The sequence below is a fragment of the Schistocerca nitens genome, chromosome 2 (genome assembly GCF_023898315.1).
Source record: "Schistocerca nitens isolate TAMUIC-IGC-003100 chromosome 2, iqSchNite1.1, whole genome shotgun sequence".
Lineage (NCBI taxonomy): Eukaryota > Metazoa > Arthropoda > Insecta > Orthoptera > Acrididae > Schistocerca > Schistocerca nitens.
In genome coordinates, this window is record NC_064615.1 from 612,775,977 (window position 1) to 612,792,744 (window position 16,768).

The 16,768-nt window shown below is 42.3% G+C and overlaps 2 protein-coding genes across 5 annotated transcripts in view; both read right to left on the reverse strand.

Moving 5' to 3' along the window:
• LOC126236699 (brachyurin-like) overlaps positions 1-16,768 on the reverse strand; it is a 484,625-nt gene that overhangs the window by 442,385 nt on the left and 25,472 nt on the right. The window lies entirely within an intron of this gene.
• LOC126236700 (brachyurin-like) overlaps positions 1-16,768 on the reverse strand; it is a 245,556-nt gene that overhangs the window by 6,490 nt on the left and 222,298 nt on the right. The window contains exon 5 of one of the 3 annotated variants that reach the window (XM_049946218.1): positions 11,650-11,748. The exons of the other annotated variants lie outside the window; for them this stretch is intronic. Coding sequence (XP_049802175.1) covers positions 11,650-11,748 — 99 coding nt within the window. The remainder of the gene's footprint in view (positions 1-11,649; positions 11,749-16,768) is intronic. 3 annotated transcript variants of the gene reach the window in all.

Sequence of the window (16,768 nt, forward strand, 5' to 3'; positions counted from 1 at the left end):
CCCACGTCTACCACGGTAGTACAACTTTATACATCAACTGGTTCCGCAGATGACGAAGAGATTGATGAAATGTATGCTGAGATAAAAGAACTTATTCAGATAGTGAAGGGAGACGAAAATTTAATAGTCATGGGTAACTTTAACTAGATAGTAGGTAAAGGAAGAGAAGGAAACGTTGTAGGTGAATGTGGAATGGGCTTAAGGAATGAAAAAGAAAGCCGCCTGGTAGAATTTTGCACAGAGCATAACTTAAACATAGCTAACACTTAGTTCAAGAATCACAAAAGAAGGTTGTATACATGGAAGAAGCCTGGAGATACTGGAAGGTCTCAGATAGATTATATAATGGTAAGACAGAGATTCAGGAACCAGATTTAAATTGTAAGACATTTCCAGGGACAGATGTGGACTCTGACCACAATCTACTGGTTATGAACTGTAGATTAAAATTGAAGAAACTGCAAAAAGTTGGGAATTTAAGGATATGGGACCTGGATAAACTGAAAGAACCAGAGGTTGCAGAGAGCTTCAGGGAGAACATTAGGGAACGATTTACAGGAATGGGGGGAAGAAATACTCCATAAGAAGAATGGGTAGCTTTGAGAGACGAAATAGTGAAGGTAGCAGAGGACCAAGTAGGTAAAAAGACGAGGGCTAATAGAAATCCTTGGGTAACAGATAAGATAATGAATGTAATTGCCTAGGGACCGATGACCTTAGCAGTTTGGTCCCAAAGGAACTTACCACAAATTTCCAATTTATCACTTCCTGACCCGTGTAAGGTTAGACTTCTATCATTAAATGGGGGACTGATGACTTTAGCTGTTTAGTCCCCCTTAATCATCCCAACAACCACCACCTATCATTAAATAAGAAAACGCTGCCTATGAATAAAGTTATAAGAAACGACTCTGAAAAAGCTCAGGCATAGCTAATTTTCAAAAGCTGCTACAGCAGAGGAAAACAGAAATCTAGCATGATACCTGAAAAAATACGTACCTACAGAAAAGGAAATAACAGCGTTACAAAGGAGATGTAAACATGCTTGGTGGACTGAAGACTGTGATAAGGCAGTCTGCCGAATAAAAGTAGCTTGTAAAACATTGTACGTTGACAAAACAAGAGATAAGCTCTCAGAATACGAAGAAGTGCTGAAGCAGACAGCAAAAATCCTCCGTAAAGTCAAAAGTTCAAGAGGGCAATGTTAATGTGGCAGTGAAGAATTAAGAAAACTGAAAGACGTTGGCTGTGTAGTGATCTTGTGGATGTTGCAGTTCTTATTTGGGTGCTGGAAGAAAAACTGGAGACGAATTCCGCGTTATTCAGGACACTGCTTTATAGTTCTTTTACCCAAAAATGTTTCAGCACTTTTGTGCTATCTTCAGTGGATTATTGTTTATTTTCTTTCTGAAAAACTGTTGTTCCATATTAACCTCTCAGGTGGATTATTTGAACTTCTGGTACAAATGTATATAGATTTGTAAAAGGAGCGATTGTTAAGTGTCAATCGTTTTTCATTAGTTTACATACATCACAGAGTTGAGACATACACACATCGAAAACTTTTTGCATCAACCCGGTTCATAGAACTCCTGAAGACAGACGTTTAACTGTACAGAGACGTCTCTAAACCCACCCAAAGATGTAAACAACCATGCATAAGCATCACCTATTAGACGGAGGAGGTTCGACAGCCGATATGTTCCAGTCATTCCACCAGGAAGGAGGTACACGGCTCGTGTAGTTCAACCATGCCTAGTCGATCAATAGCGTGGTTCGATCGGGTCCGCATTGTTACTTTGTGCGAGGAAGGGGTCTCAATAAGGGAAGTGTCCAGGCGTCTCGGAGTGAACCAAAACGATGTTGTTCGGACATGGAGGAGATGCAGAGAGACAGGAACTGTTGATGACATGCCTCGCTCAGGTCGCCCAAGGCCTACTCCTGCAGTGGATGACCTCTACCTACGGATTATGGCTCTGAGAAACCCTGACAGCAACGCCACCTAGTTGAATAATGCTTTTTGTGCAGCCACAGGACGTAATGTTAGACTCAAACTTTGCGCAATAGGCTGCATGATGCACACCTTCTCTCCCGACGTCCATGGTGAGGTCCATCTTCGTAACCACGACACGATGCAGCGCGGTACAGATGGGCTCAGCAACATGCCGAATGGACCGCTCAGGATAGGCATATCGTTCTCTTCATCGATGACTGTCGCAAATGCCTTCAGCCAGACAATCGTCGGAGACGCGTTTGGAGACAACGCGGTCAGGCTGAATGCCTTAGACACACTGTCTAGCGAGTGCAGCAAGGTGGAATTTCGCTGCTGTTTTGGGGTGGCATTATGTGGGGTCGACGAACGCCGCTGGTGGTCATTGAAGGTGCCGTAACGGTTTGTACCATTCGTGAATGCCATCCTCAGACAGATAGTGTAACCATATCGGCAGCATACTGGCAAGGCATTCGTCTTCATGGACGACAATTGGCGCCCGCATCATGCGCATCATTGGCCCTACAGTCCGGAACCGCGCGACCGCTACGGTCGTAGGTTCGAATCCAGCCTCGTTCGTGGATGTGTGCGATGTCCGTAGGTTAGTTAGGTTTAAGTAGTTCTAAGTTCTAGGGGACTGACGGCCTTAGAAGTTAAGTCCCATAGTGCTCAGAGCCACTTGAACCATGCACAGCTTGTGAATGACTTCCTTCGGGATAACGACATCGCTCGAGTAGTGTGGCCAGCATGTTCTCCAGGTACGAAACCTATCGAACGTGTTAGGTATAGATTGAAAATGGCTGTTTACGGACGACGTGAACCACTCTGGGGGATATACGCCGAATCGCCGTTGAGGAGTGGGAAAATCTGGATCAACAGTGCCTTGATGAACTTGTGGATAGTATGATACGACGAACACAGGCATGCATCAATGCACGAGAATGTGCTACTGGGTATCAGAGATGACGGTGTGTACAGGAATCTGAACCACCACCTCTGGAGGTCGCGCTGCATGGTGGTACAACATGCAGTGTGTGGTTTTCATGAACAATAACAAGGGCAGAAATGTTGTTTATGTCGAGCACTATTCCAATTTTCTGTACAGGTTCCGGAACTCTCGGAATCGAGGTGACGCAAAACTTTTTTTTTTTATGTGTGTATATCACAGAGTTGAGACATTAGGAGTTATTCATTTACCGTATGCATAAAGATTTTAGTTTTATAGTAAATTTGGAAATAACATAAATATGTACATGTGTTTACATACCTCACGCGAAGCTACAAATTGCGTATGGCGGTAGCTTTAAATCTACTATACAATCTACAACTTTCATCTGCAAACAACGAAACGGCTTTTTATTTTCTTTGTTTGTTGTTTATTCCGACTGGGAAATCGATATATATCGAGTTATTTGGCGTGTTGCGGTTTTTCTAAGTTGAAGTGGTTTTTACCGGGGACTAATGACCTCAGCAGTTGAGTCCCATAGTGCTCAGAGCCATTTGAGCCATTTTGGTTTTTACCTCGTTTGTGTCGTATAAACGAAGTTATTTTTTAACTTAAAAGGGGATCACTTTTGTCAGCTGCAGCGGGACGTTACGCGGAATCAATAGCGATAAGTGTCGTTCTACTTTCGCTCGTCGGCGCTGATTCCGCGTAACATCCCGCTGCAGCTGACAACAGTGATCCACTGATCCCCCTTTAGTTTGATATAATGCTTCAAAGCTGCGGATTCTGCGTGATGTCCTTTACTGCTGTCGTTACACATGCATTTTGTATGATTCGTTTGCCAAGCTCAGAGTTTCTACCGCCATTTCACGTTTTGTGGCTGTGTAGTGCTCATTTCTTTGGGCGTGACGTGCTTCGTTGACGTTCGTGATTCTTATGTCATGTGTGTGTGTGTGAGCACGCGCGTGCGAAACGAGACAGAGCCAGACACAAAGACAGAGAGAGAGAGAGAGAGAGAGAGAGAGAGAGAGAGAGAGAGAGGGAGAGCGAGGTGGAAGTGAGAGAGTTATGGGTAGCTAGTAGAGTGAATGATCTTGAGTATGGGGAAGAGAATTTATTTTTACAGGGTGAGCGTATATATCTGATATAATTTGCCTAAAAGGTGAATCACACTCTCGTAGGAAAAAACTTTATAATGACATAAACACTATCCACCTACAAATACGAATCACCATTGACACGCAAACAAATCAAAAGCCTAATGTCTTAAACCTCTCCATACACAAGAGAAACAATAAGGCTGAGGTCGAAATTTATATGAAATCTATAAGCACCAGCGCAAGCCTTCAAAATCAATCGAATCACTCCATAACTTACAAAGAAGCCAGTTTCAAATAATTATTATACAAACTGAACAGTACATCTATGAAGAAACGTGAATACACAGAAGAACTGAACGTGATAAAATGAACTGCACAGGAGAATCGGTACGATGCAAAGCCAGCAGAAAAAATAAACAAGAAAATACAAAAACAGCGAACACGTAACACAACAGACATAAAACACATACACAAACACAAGCACAGAAAGAGAGAGAGGGAGGGAGGGAGAGAGGGAGGGAGGGAGAGAGGGAGGGTGTGGGGGGAGGGAGAGAGGGAGATAGGCAACATTACTCACATACTGTCAGCAAATAGTAAGTAACAAAAGGCACTTAATGACTTACAGCATCTGACTAGGCAGTATGCTAAAGATATCGAAAAAACAACACAATACACAAGAGACTTGGAAGACGTAATACCGACGCTGATAAATATAGTCGGTCTGGTATGTATCGATTAACATGCAATTACAACCAGTCTGCACATGTGGGTCAAACGGGCAGGAAGTTTGGAACCAGATATACAAAACATGATTGCATTTGCAGTTGTAGTGATGTTTTGGCGACTTTTGGTTACTGATTACACATTCTCTCCAATCGCCCACGAGCGCAATGACCATTTGGCATCCGTGCGCGGCTTGTGCTGCAGTCACTACGTATGGAGCATGTACAACCACAAATCCAGGGTTTTATCCGATCGCCACCACGGTTACTGCAGAGGCCCAGAACAATTTTAGATTTAGTGCCGTACAGGACTGTTTTCACTCCAGCATATGTTTTTAACCACATTATTTTATGACACTGCAAACTCGGCAACACAACTCTACAGCTGTCTTTGCGGATTCATCGAAACAGGACTGCGTTGGTTGCCCTGTAGATCGAGTCCTCTAGGTCCGGCAGCCTCGGGACTTAACTGCCTTCAACGTGGAATTTCATACGATCTTGCGGGCATTGGAGCAGATGAGGTGCTGCTTCAAGTGCAAAATTTCTTGTCTATTTAGTTTCTCCGAGCGATCGTCATTCTCTATAATGCTTGTACCCAGCAGAGAAAGTAGGACAGAATATACAAGACACCTTCCTCTAAGTACAATGGCTGTGGAGGGAGGTTTTTTTGCTTGGTACCAAGGCACATGAATATTGCGTGGAACGAAAGCGCAGATGTAGCAGCGAAGGAGGCATGTCGTGATCCTCGGTTATTTCACTGTGACGTCCCCTCGCACACTATCGCCTCGCTGTTGAGGTACAGAGTCATGCCGCGATGGGAGTAACTGGATGTGACAGGTAACATGCTTCATCTAGTAAAGCGCACTACGCGGCGGTGTTTCAGCCACGAAGACGGGGTGAGCTTCTCCTTGCTCGTCTTCGCGTAGGCCACAGTCCTCACGCGCCTGGCTTCTTGCCCCAGCGCGGCGGCCCTCCAGTGTGTGGTACTTAAGGTGTACAGATCACTGTACGCCACATTCTGTTAGACTGTGGTTTATCTTCGGGCCAGAGGGCAGCGGAAGATTTGCCAGCAGTTCTGCCCTCCGTTTTAAGTGACATTGATACGAATGTGGTTAGAGTTGTAACGTTTTGTGATCTGTCCACCTTGTTTCCCCAAATTTTAGGGAGATGTTGTTAATGTGTTAACAGTTTGGTACTTTATTGTGGCGCTGTTCGTATTGAGAAGTTTTCATTTACGTTCGTGCACTAGAGACACACTTCTGTTCCTAGCCAGTGTTGACAAGCAGACTGCAGAGTCTCGTAAGCGACTGCGATAACTGAGTATCTTCACTCATAGGAGTTTTCCGACTCAATCATACGTCCATAGTGTAGCAGTATTTATTTTCTGGACGTCACACTGCATCTCCACGGCGCCGCCAGTGTTCTAGGACGCGGAAGATCGACACTTTTCTGATCACTTGGGTGATATTTGCTAATCGAAGAAATATATGGAAGAGTAAATTCCCATAAGTGCAGTCCCACTAATTCGTCTCTGAGTTTTTCGTTGTCTACTCCAGCTTAGATGGTGGTTAGAACCAAAAAAAGGGTTACAATATCAACATTTGGAGTGTTCTTAACGATCATAACAGGGGACGCGTTTTGACCGCTAGGTGTTGTGCCAGTCTTGGATAGTGTAGATAGTAGAATGTATAATTCAATATTTGTTAGGACTCCATGTTGTGTGTTTTGCACTTTCATTTTTATTTTATTGTTAAATATTCATTAATAAAATTCTTTTTTTCGCGTTTAACTAGGTTTTGTCCCTATTCTTACTCTGAATACATTAGGTAAGGAATAGATATATATGGAAGGATCAATTAAATTAATTTTTCATGCCCAGAGAACATCAATGTTGTCGCGAAAAACAAAGCCAGAGTCAGATAGTGATGAATGCACTACTAATACCACTGATGGCATCATGCAAAATAATCCACACAAGTGGTTAACTTGTAACAACGTTTCAGAAAGAAAATAAACGACCCACATTTTATATTGCATGCAGTCATATTTTTCTATTATCTTTTCAACGGATGGTGAATACAACGTACGCTATACGGACAAAAAGATATTTTGTATGTGATATAACTACAGTTTAACAATTTTAGGATTTTTCCTTTATTTGTACTGTGAAACCTTGCTTCTTGCCAAATTTCATGTTTCTAGGTCAACGGGAAGTAGCCCTAAGGTTTTGATGAGTGAGTCTACGAATATTAAATCTATGACATAAATGGCCGCATATTCTGATTTCTTTGACTTGCAAGTGTAAATGTTTTACACCACCGACGGACAGTAGATCTTAGTATGTGACATAAATTTCAACTTGATACATCTATCCATTCCAGACAAAAATGTATCTTAGGAGTCGGAACGACAGACAGACAACAAGACAATGCTATAAGGATTCCTCTTTTACAGACTGATGAATGAAATCCTAAAAAAGATAGGAAAAAGCGTGTCACCCCACCCAAAGGATTACTAGGGGACGTCCTGGTTCCACAGTTTTATCGGGATAATAAGTCATATCACCCAGTTAACCATGGACCTTGGCATCGGTGGGGAGGCTTGCATGCCTCAGCGATACAGAAGGCCGTAGCGCAGGTGCAACCACAACGGAGGGGTAGCTGTTGAGAGGCCACATAAATGTTTGGTTCCTGAAGAGGGGCAGTAGCCTTTTCAGTAGTTGCAGGGGCAACTGTCTGGATGATTGGCCGATCTGGCATTGTAACATCAACCTAAACGGTCGTGCTGTGCTAGTACTGCGAACGGCTGTAATTTTTCCCGTGCTCATACAGCTCAGGTAAAATATTTCGGAGGTAAAATAGTCCGCCATTCAGATCTCCGGGCGAAGACTACTCAGGAGGATGTCACCATCAGGAGAATATTATACGAATCGGTGCGTGGAATGTCAGAGCGCTGAATCGGTCAGGTATGTTAGAAAATTTAAAAAGGGAAATGGATCGGTTGAAGTTAGATATACCGGAAATTTGTGAAGTACAGTGACAGGAGGCACAAGAATTCTGGTGCGTTGAATACGGGGTTATAAATAAAAAGTGAAATAAAGGTAATGCAGGAGTGGGTTTCACAGTGAATAAGATAGTAGGAATTCGGGTAAGCTCCTATGAGCAGCATAGTGAACGCATTATTGTATCCAAGATAGACACGAAGCCCACACCCACCACTGTACAAGTTGTTTATATATCGACTAGCTCAGCAGAAGAAGGAGAAATTGAAGAAATGTATGACGAGATAAAAGAAGTTATTCAGACGAAAATTCAGACGAAAATTTAATAGTGTTGGGGTACATGAATTCGAAAGCAGGAAGAGAAGGAAAAACAGCAGGTGAATATGGACTGGGGAAAAGGAATGAAAGAGGAAGCCGTTTGGCGGAGTTTTGTACAGAGCATAATTTATTCGTCGCTAACACTTGTTTTAAGAATCACAAAAGAAGATTGCTTACGTGGAAGAGCCCTGGAGACACCGGGAGGTTTCAGATTGAGTATGTAATGACAAGACAGATTTAGGAATCAGGTTTTAATCTGTAAAACATTTCCAGGGGCAGATGTAGACTCTGACCACAATTTGTTGGCTACGAACTGTAGATAAAAACTGAAGGTATTGGAAAAAGGTAGGAAAGTAAGGATATCGGACCTGAATAAGTTGGAAAAACCAAAGGTTGCTGAGAGTTTCAGAGGGAGTATTAGGCGACGGATGACTAGATCAGGGGAAAGGAATACAGTAGAAGATGAATGGATAACTTTAAGAGATGAAATAGCAGCAGAGAATCAAATACGTAAAAAGACAAACCCTAGTGAAATCCATGGATAACACAAGAGATATTGAATATAATTGATGAAGAAGAAAATATAAAAATTCAGCAAATGAAGGAGGCGAAAGGGAATACAAAACTCTAAAATATTAGATTGGCAGGGAGTGCAAAATGGCTAAGCAGGTATGGCTAGAGGACAAATGTAAGTATTTAGAAGCCTATTTCATTATGGGAATAATAGATACCGTCTACAGGAAAGTTAAAGAGGCCATTACAGATAAAAAGAAGCATCTGTACGAATATAAAGAGCTCAGATGCGAAACCAGTGCTAAGCATAAAAGGGAAAGCTGGAAGATTGATGGGGTACATAGAAGGTCTGTACAAGGGAGATAAACGTGAAAGCAATGTTACAGAAATGGAAGTGGACGTAGTTGAAGTTGAGATGGGAGATATGATACTGCGAGAACTTGACACAGCTCTGAAAGAGGTAAGTCGAAACAAGACCCCGGTAGTAGAGGATATTCCGTCAGAACTTCTGATAGCCTTGGGACAGTCATCCATTAAAAAACTCTTCCATCTAGTGTTAAAGATGCATGAGACAGATGAAATACCGTCAGACTTCAAGAAGAATGTAATAATTTGAAAGAAAGCAGTTACTGACAGGTGTGAAAATAACCGACCTATCAGTTTCATGTCATGGCTGTAGAATACCAACACGGATTCCTTACACAATAATGGAAAATCTGGAAGAAACCGACCTCGGTAAAGATCAGTTTGGATCCTGGAGAAATGTAGGAACACGCGAGGCAGTACTGACCGTATGACTTACAAGAAAGGTCAAGGAAAGACGAACCTACGATTATAGTGTTTGTAGACTAAGGCGAAGTTTTTGACGATATTGACTGGAATACTCTCCTTAAAATTCTGAAGGTAGCAGGGACAAAATACTGGGAGCGAAAGGCTATTTACAAAAGAAAACAGAAGGCAGTAATAAGAGTAGAGGGGCATGAAAGGGTAGCAGTGGTTGAGAAGGGAGTGAGACAGTTTTTTAGCCTATCCCCGACGTTATTCAATTTGTATATTGAGCAAGCAGTAAAGGAAATAAAAGAAAAATTTGGAGTAGGAATTAATATCCAGGCAGAAGAAATAAAAACCTTGAAGTCTACCATTAATGTTGTAATACTGTCAGAGACAGCAAATTACTTGACCAGTTGAACGGAATGGACATCGTCTTGAAAGGAGAATATGAAATGAACATCAAGAAAAGAAAAACGAGGTTAATGAAATGTAGTCGAATTAAATCACGTAATGCTAAGGAAATTAGACTAGTAGATGAGTTTTGCTGTTTGGGAAGCTAAATAACTGAGGAATGCAGAAGTAGGGAGGATATAAAGTATAGCCTGGAAATACCAAGGACAGGATTTCTGAAGAAGAGAAGTTTATTAACATCGAGTATAGATTTAAACATCAGCCAGCCTTTTCTGAAAGTATTTGCCTTGAGTGTTGCCATGTGTGGAAGTGAATCATGGACGATAAGCAGTTTAGACAAGGAAAGAATAGAAGTTTTCTAAATGTGGCGCTACAGAAAATTATTGGATATTGGATGGGTAGATAACGTAACTAATGAGTAGGTACTGAATATAATCGGGGAGACAAGAAATTTTTGACACAACTTGACCAAAAGACGAGATCGGTTGAGAGTACAGGTTCTGAGACATCAAGGGATCACCAGTTTAGTATTGCATGGGAGTGTGGAGGATAAAAATCGTAGAGGGAGACCAAATGATGAATAGAGTAAGCAGATTCAGAAGGAAGTAGGTTGCAGTAGTTATTCGGAGAAGAAGATTCTTGCAGAGTATAGAGCAGCATGGAGAGCTGCATCAAAGCAGTGTTGCCACTGAAGATTACAACAACAATAAGTCACGTTTTCTGGAATTTTCTCGAAGCGTTTCGAAGTTAAGCATTCGATGTCAATTTTGCCTAGTGCCACCCCTAGCTCTAGGAGTCAACTGTCACTGGAAGTGTCACCATTCGGAAATCCCGAATACTAATATAGATAATTTTCGGGATTTTTAATGCCCTTCCCTCAACCACCTATGGCTCTGCCCTAAGGGTGTCTTACCCCACAGCAAGTTCTTCTAAATGATAAATCACATGTAGCAAATCTGGTTCGAACTTTTTGCAGACGATCCAGTGCTAAGCATGTGTCTTCATATTCAAACGGTAATTGTCCCGTTGTACTAACTCATATGTATCAAGTCTTTATAAAGCACTGCAGGCCTTCCAGAGCTATGCTCGAACAGGACACATACGCAGTATGTAAAATATCTCGTAGGACAAGACTTTCATCCACGAACCTCATAAATGACGCCTATATATTCTTAATTTGAACTTGCATTGAGGTTCGTCTTTCCCTTATCCACAAAAAATTTATGCTGCAATATTAATGAGCTGTAGCATTCTTTTACAAATTAACTTCAGTTAGCTTTATGCGGTTTCGATAGATATTACACTAAAGCGTCTCTCCTGTATTACATTTGGTTATCTACATAATTCTGAAGATCATATTCCAGCTGACACATATGACGATTTTTTAAAGATAGATATTCAAATGTAAATTTCGAATAGCTCTTGACTATGTAGCACTACGTGATGGACATTCTTTTCTATTCTTCTCTGGATGCATCCAGTCAGCAACTTATGAAATTGCCATGCCTTGTTGATCATGTGGTAGCTCTTAGCGTTATCTGCTTTTAATTTCTGCCACAGTATGAGTACATTGCTTTCCTGGAAGCCTGTCGGCGCGTTTCACATCTCATACGCCACTGATTTTGTGATCCAGAAGATACTTCTATGAAACTTGTTGCGTTGAGGACAGTACTCAGTTTACATTAAATTTACTCAGAACGTGGAAAATTTTACGTATTGTATGACATGAGACAACCTACACAATAAATGCAGACACACATTTTCAAACGTATTACCGCTAACAACATTCGATTCCCTTACACCAACTTTCAGGATGGGACGGAGTCAATAAAAAGTTAAAAAAATAGTCACCATCTACGTAGAACGCGTGTACTTACTGTCGGTATTGAGGCCCCAGCCGCTGACCGTAGCGGTCTGGCCCTCGAAGCTGTTGCTCGCCTGTGAGCGAGAAGGCAGGTTCACCAGTCCGATGTAAGCTGTAAAAATAGAAACATATATTTTTATATTTCTCGTTATATCCCTGAAACAATCAAGACGTAGGACTCTCTCGAAGAATGAAGCCACAGAAGCAATGAAAATACTCTCTTAACTACGATTCTAGTCATCAAGATACATATGGACGCATTTAGTACGTAAATGAACGGACGTCTCTATAACATAGTTGATCGGGATAATTACGATGACTTCGAAAATATGAGCACTCGACCTACGGTTTCTGAGAAACCAAGTGTACTTGGCGGTAAAATTAAGATAGTTATGTGCGAACCACCGTGTGCGGTCCCTATCTTATTGTGGAGAACTGCTTTTGCCGAAAATTTACCATGGCATTTACTCAGATATTATCAGTGAATCGCAGAATATTATCAACAAAGACAAATGATGCCCCCAACAGACATTCGTTTTGGTACTCCTTGTGACCGATCTTACCGCTAAAAAACAACATTAATATTTCGTTAAAACAAGTAACTTCATGTTTAGAGAAATTTTGTACAAATGACTTGGCTCACACAAATAATGCAGAAATCTATGCATGGAAAAGTATTCCAACAAGCAAGACATTAAGCTAAAAATGGTCGTGGAGGAACTGCTGAAGTAGGGAAGTCGGAACTAATCGTACTGTTCAATTATACTGAAAACGAGCCATTAAAATCGGCTGAAATATACATTATGCTCTCTATAACTGTAGGTAATAATTATCAAACATGATGAATGAGAAATCGACGACAATGGTGTAATATTCCATAGTATTTATTGTTATACAAATCGATTTTCGGCTGTTACACTATTGTCAGGTAAATGCGTAAATACGTGTGGTGTGCAAGGTCAAATATTTGAAGTGTGGTGTGTCTAGCGAGTATCTAAATTTGTTTTCAAAGATGACAGTTGGTAATATGTGATTTAGCACTAAAAACAGAGAAGTTTTTCCGTAAAATACCATGTAAAACTATTTAACTTAGGTAAAATATGTGACAAATGAAATGATAAACTACATGACAAATTAAAACATTTGTTTTAAGAAAAAAATTAGTTGCACAAAATATATTATACGGAATTACTTTATACTTCAGAATACGTTTCGTTAAATACTGCGGTCCGAGAGCAAGCCATGGACCCGCTGCTACGTTCTGTCTCATCCCACTCTATTGGTCGAAGACTGGCAGAAGTCGCACTAGGGAATTCTTGTCCCATGTGTAGGCTGCCATTAACACCACAATACAGACGGCTCAGTTTTGGAGTGGTGACGTGACCGGGTATCATGGACTGCTGATGAATGACGTCTCATTATGTTCAGCGTCGCAATGTGGTCATGCACTACTCAAAACAACCATTGTCGGTGAGTATGGTTTTGACCTGGGCGGGGCACCCATTCTTCCAACATACTGGGGAACACAGTGGTTCTATTTCTGGCGTCTTGATGTGGGGAGCAATCGCGTATGATTTCAGGACATAGTTGGTAGAGATCGAGTGAACTCTGGCGGCACAACGGTACGTCATGGACATGTGTTACCACTCATGCGACCTTATCGTGATACCATTTCCTTCAACAGGACAATACTAGTACACACATAGCCCATATCTCTATGCACTATCTCCGTGATGTTGAGGTACTCCCGCGACCACCAATATCCCCAGATCTTCCCACGATAGAATAAGTATGGGACCAGCTCGGACGTCCACTCCGACCCAGTGGATATCAAGGACGAATTACACTATGTGATCAAAAGTATCCGGACAGCCCCAAAAACATACGTTTTTCATATTACGTGTATTTTGCTGCCACATACTGCCAGGTACTCCATATGAGCGAATGAGCGACCTCAGTAGTCTTTAGACATCGTGATAGAGCAGAATGGGGCGCTCTGCGGAACACGGATTTCGAACGTGGTTCAAATGGTTCAAATGGCTCTGAGCAATATGGGACTTAACATCTGTGGTCATCAGTCCCCTAGAACGTAGAAGTACTTAGACCTAACTAACCTGAAAACATCACACACAGCCATGCCCGAGGCAGGATTCGAACCTGCGACCGTAGCGGTCACGCGGTTCCAGACTGAAGCGCCTAGAACCGCACGGCCACACCGGCCGGTTTCGAACGTGGTCAGGTGATCGGATGTCACTTGTGTCATACGTCTGCACGCGGGATTTCCACACTCCTAAACATCCCTAGGTCCACTTTTTCCGATGTGATAGTGAAGTGGAAACGTCAAGGGACACGTACAGCACAAAAGCGAACAGGCCAACCTCGTCTGCTGACTGACAGAGACAGCCGACAGTTGAAGAGGATCGTAACGTGTAACAGGCAGACCATACACAGGAATTCCAAACTGCATCTGGGTCCACTGCAAGTGCCATGACAGTTAGGCGAGAGCCGAGAAACCTTGGATTTCATGGTCGAGAGGCTGTTCATAAGCCACACATCACGCCGGTAAATGCCAAACCACGCCTCACTTGGTGTAAGGAGCGTAAACATGGGACAACTGAACAGTGGAAAAACTTTGTGTAGAGTGACGAATCACGGTACACAATGTGGCGATCGTATGGCAAGGTGTGGGTATGGCGAATGCCCGGTGAACGTCATGTGACAGCGTGTGTAGTGCCAACAGTAAAATTTGGAGGCGGTTGTATTAAGGTGTGGTCGTGTTTTTCATGGAGGGGCTTGCACCCCTTGTTGTTTTGCGTGGCACTATCACAGCACAAGTCTACATTGATGTTTGAAGCAGCTTCTTGCTTTCCACTGTTGAAGAGCAATTCGGGGATTGCGATTGCATCTTTCAACACCATCGAGCACCTGTTACTCTATTACCAGGTAAATGCGTAAATACGTGTGGTGTGCAAGGTCAAATATTTGAAGTGTGGTGTGTCTAGCGAGTATCTAAATTTGTTTTCAAAGATGACAGTTGGTAATATGTGATTTAGCACTAAAAACAGAGAAGTTTTTCCGTAAAATACCATGTAAAACTATTTAACTTAGGTAAAATATGAGACAAATGAAATGATGAACTACATGATAAATTACAACAATTGTTCTAAGACAAAATTTAGATGCACAAAATATATTATCCGTAATTAGTTTATTCTTCAGAATGTGTTTCGTTAAATACTGCGGTCCGAGAGCAAGCAATGGACCCGCTGCAACGTTCTGTCTCATCCCACTCCATTGGTCGGAGACTGGCAGCAGTCGTACTAGGGAATTCTTGTCCCATGTGTAGGCTGCCATTAACACCACAACACAAACGACTCAGTTTTGGAGTGGTGACGTGACCGGGTATCATGGAATGCTGATGAATGACGCCTCATTATGTTCAGCGTCGCGTTGTGGTCATCCACTACCAAAGACAACCATTGTCGGTGAGTATGATTTTGACCTGGGCAGGGCACCCATTCTTCCAACGTACTGGGGAACACAGTGGTTTTATTTCTGGAGTCATGATGCGGGGAGCAATCACATATGATTTCAGGACACAGTTGGAAGAGGTCGAGGGAACTCTGGCGGCACAACGTTACGTCATGGACATATGTTACCGCTCATGCGACCTTATCGTGATACCATTTCCTTCAACAGGACAATACTAGTACACACATAGCCCATATCTCTATGAACTATCTCCGTGATGTTGAGGTACTCCCGCGACCACCAATATCCCCAGATCTTCCCCCGATAGAACAGGTATGGGACCAGCTGGGACGTCCACTCCAACTCAGTGGATATCAAGAACGAGTCACACTATGTGATCAAAAGTATCCGATGCATTGTGCTGCCACATACTGCCAGGTACTCCATATCAGCGACCTCAGTAGTCATTAGACATCGTGAGAAAGCAGAATGGGACGCTCCGCGGTCATGGACTTCGAACGTTGGTGTCACTTGTGTCATACATCTGTACAGGAGATTTCCACACTCATAAACATCCCTAGGTTTCCGATGTGATAGTGAAGTGGAAACGGGAAGGCACATGTACAGCACAAGATCGTACAGGCGAAGAGGATAGTAACGTGCAATAGGCAGACATCTAGCCAGACCTTCACACAGGAATTCCAAACTACATCAGGATCCACTGCAAGTACTATGGCAGTTATGCAGGAAGTGAGAAAACTTGGATTTCATGGTCGAGCGGCTGCTCATAAGCCACACATCACGCCGGTAAATGCCAAACGACGCTTCACTTGGTGTAAGGAGTGTAAACAATGGACGATTGACAAGGGGTAAAAACATTTTGTCGAGTGACGAACTACGGTACACAATGTAGCGATCCTATGGCAGGGTGTGGGTATGGCGAATGCCCGGAAACCTAAATGCTACCACTTTTGCTTGCTCTCCACTTTGTGTCTCTGATTTCCTATCTTAGAATGCCCTTGATGGCTCCAAACAGCCTTAAGTGTAACAGCGTACAAGTCATTATGTCGTCAATATATGACAAAATAGTCTACCAAGAACAAAGAACGGTCAGTTAATGCAATTTCTCAGAAATTATAAATGTTGTTCAAGCCATTGCATTATCAGACCATCAAAAATAAAAGCATTATACCTCAGACGTTGCATTTCACTGGTTATACAGAACTACGGGAACAAAGATGCCAGAATTTTTCTTCAAACAGTGCTTTTGGAATTTTTACACAGTAAAAACACAATAACCTCTGTCTTTAACAATCTTCACGTTTTAAACACTGGGAAATTATACACGAAAGCTATATGTCCTGCTGATACTTACAAAACGGAAATGGGAGTACACTTAACTTTCATCCAACTGTGGACGTTGCCAGAGTGGCAGAACTGTTGTGTTAACGTTCGAGAAAGGGAGACGTGGATGTGTAAATCATATGTGCTCCGGTACAGGCAAACGATGAGCGCCGAAAAGCGCAAATCGAGAACTGGCCGCCGATGTGACTGCCTGACTGTTGTAAAAATTCAAAATAGCCTTTTCTTCTCTTTGCTGCTCACTTAGTAGCCATTTTCTGTAAGATGTCACGCTTTTAGTCATCTTGAAATATGTATCT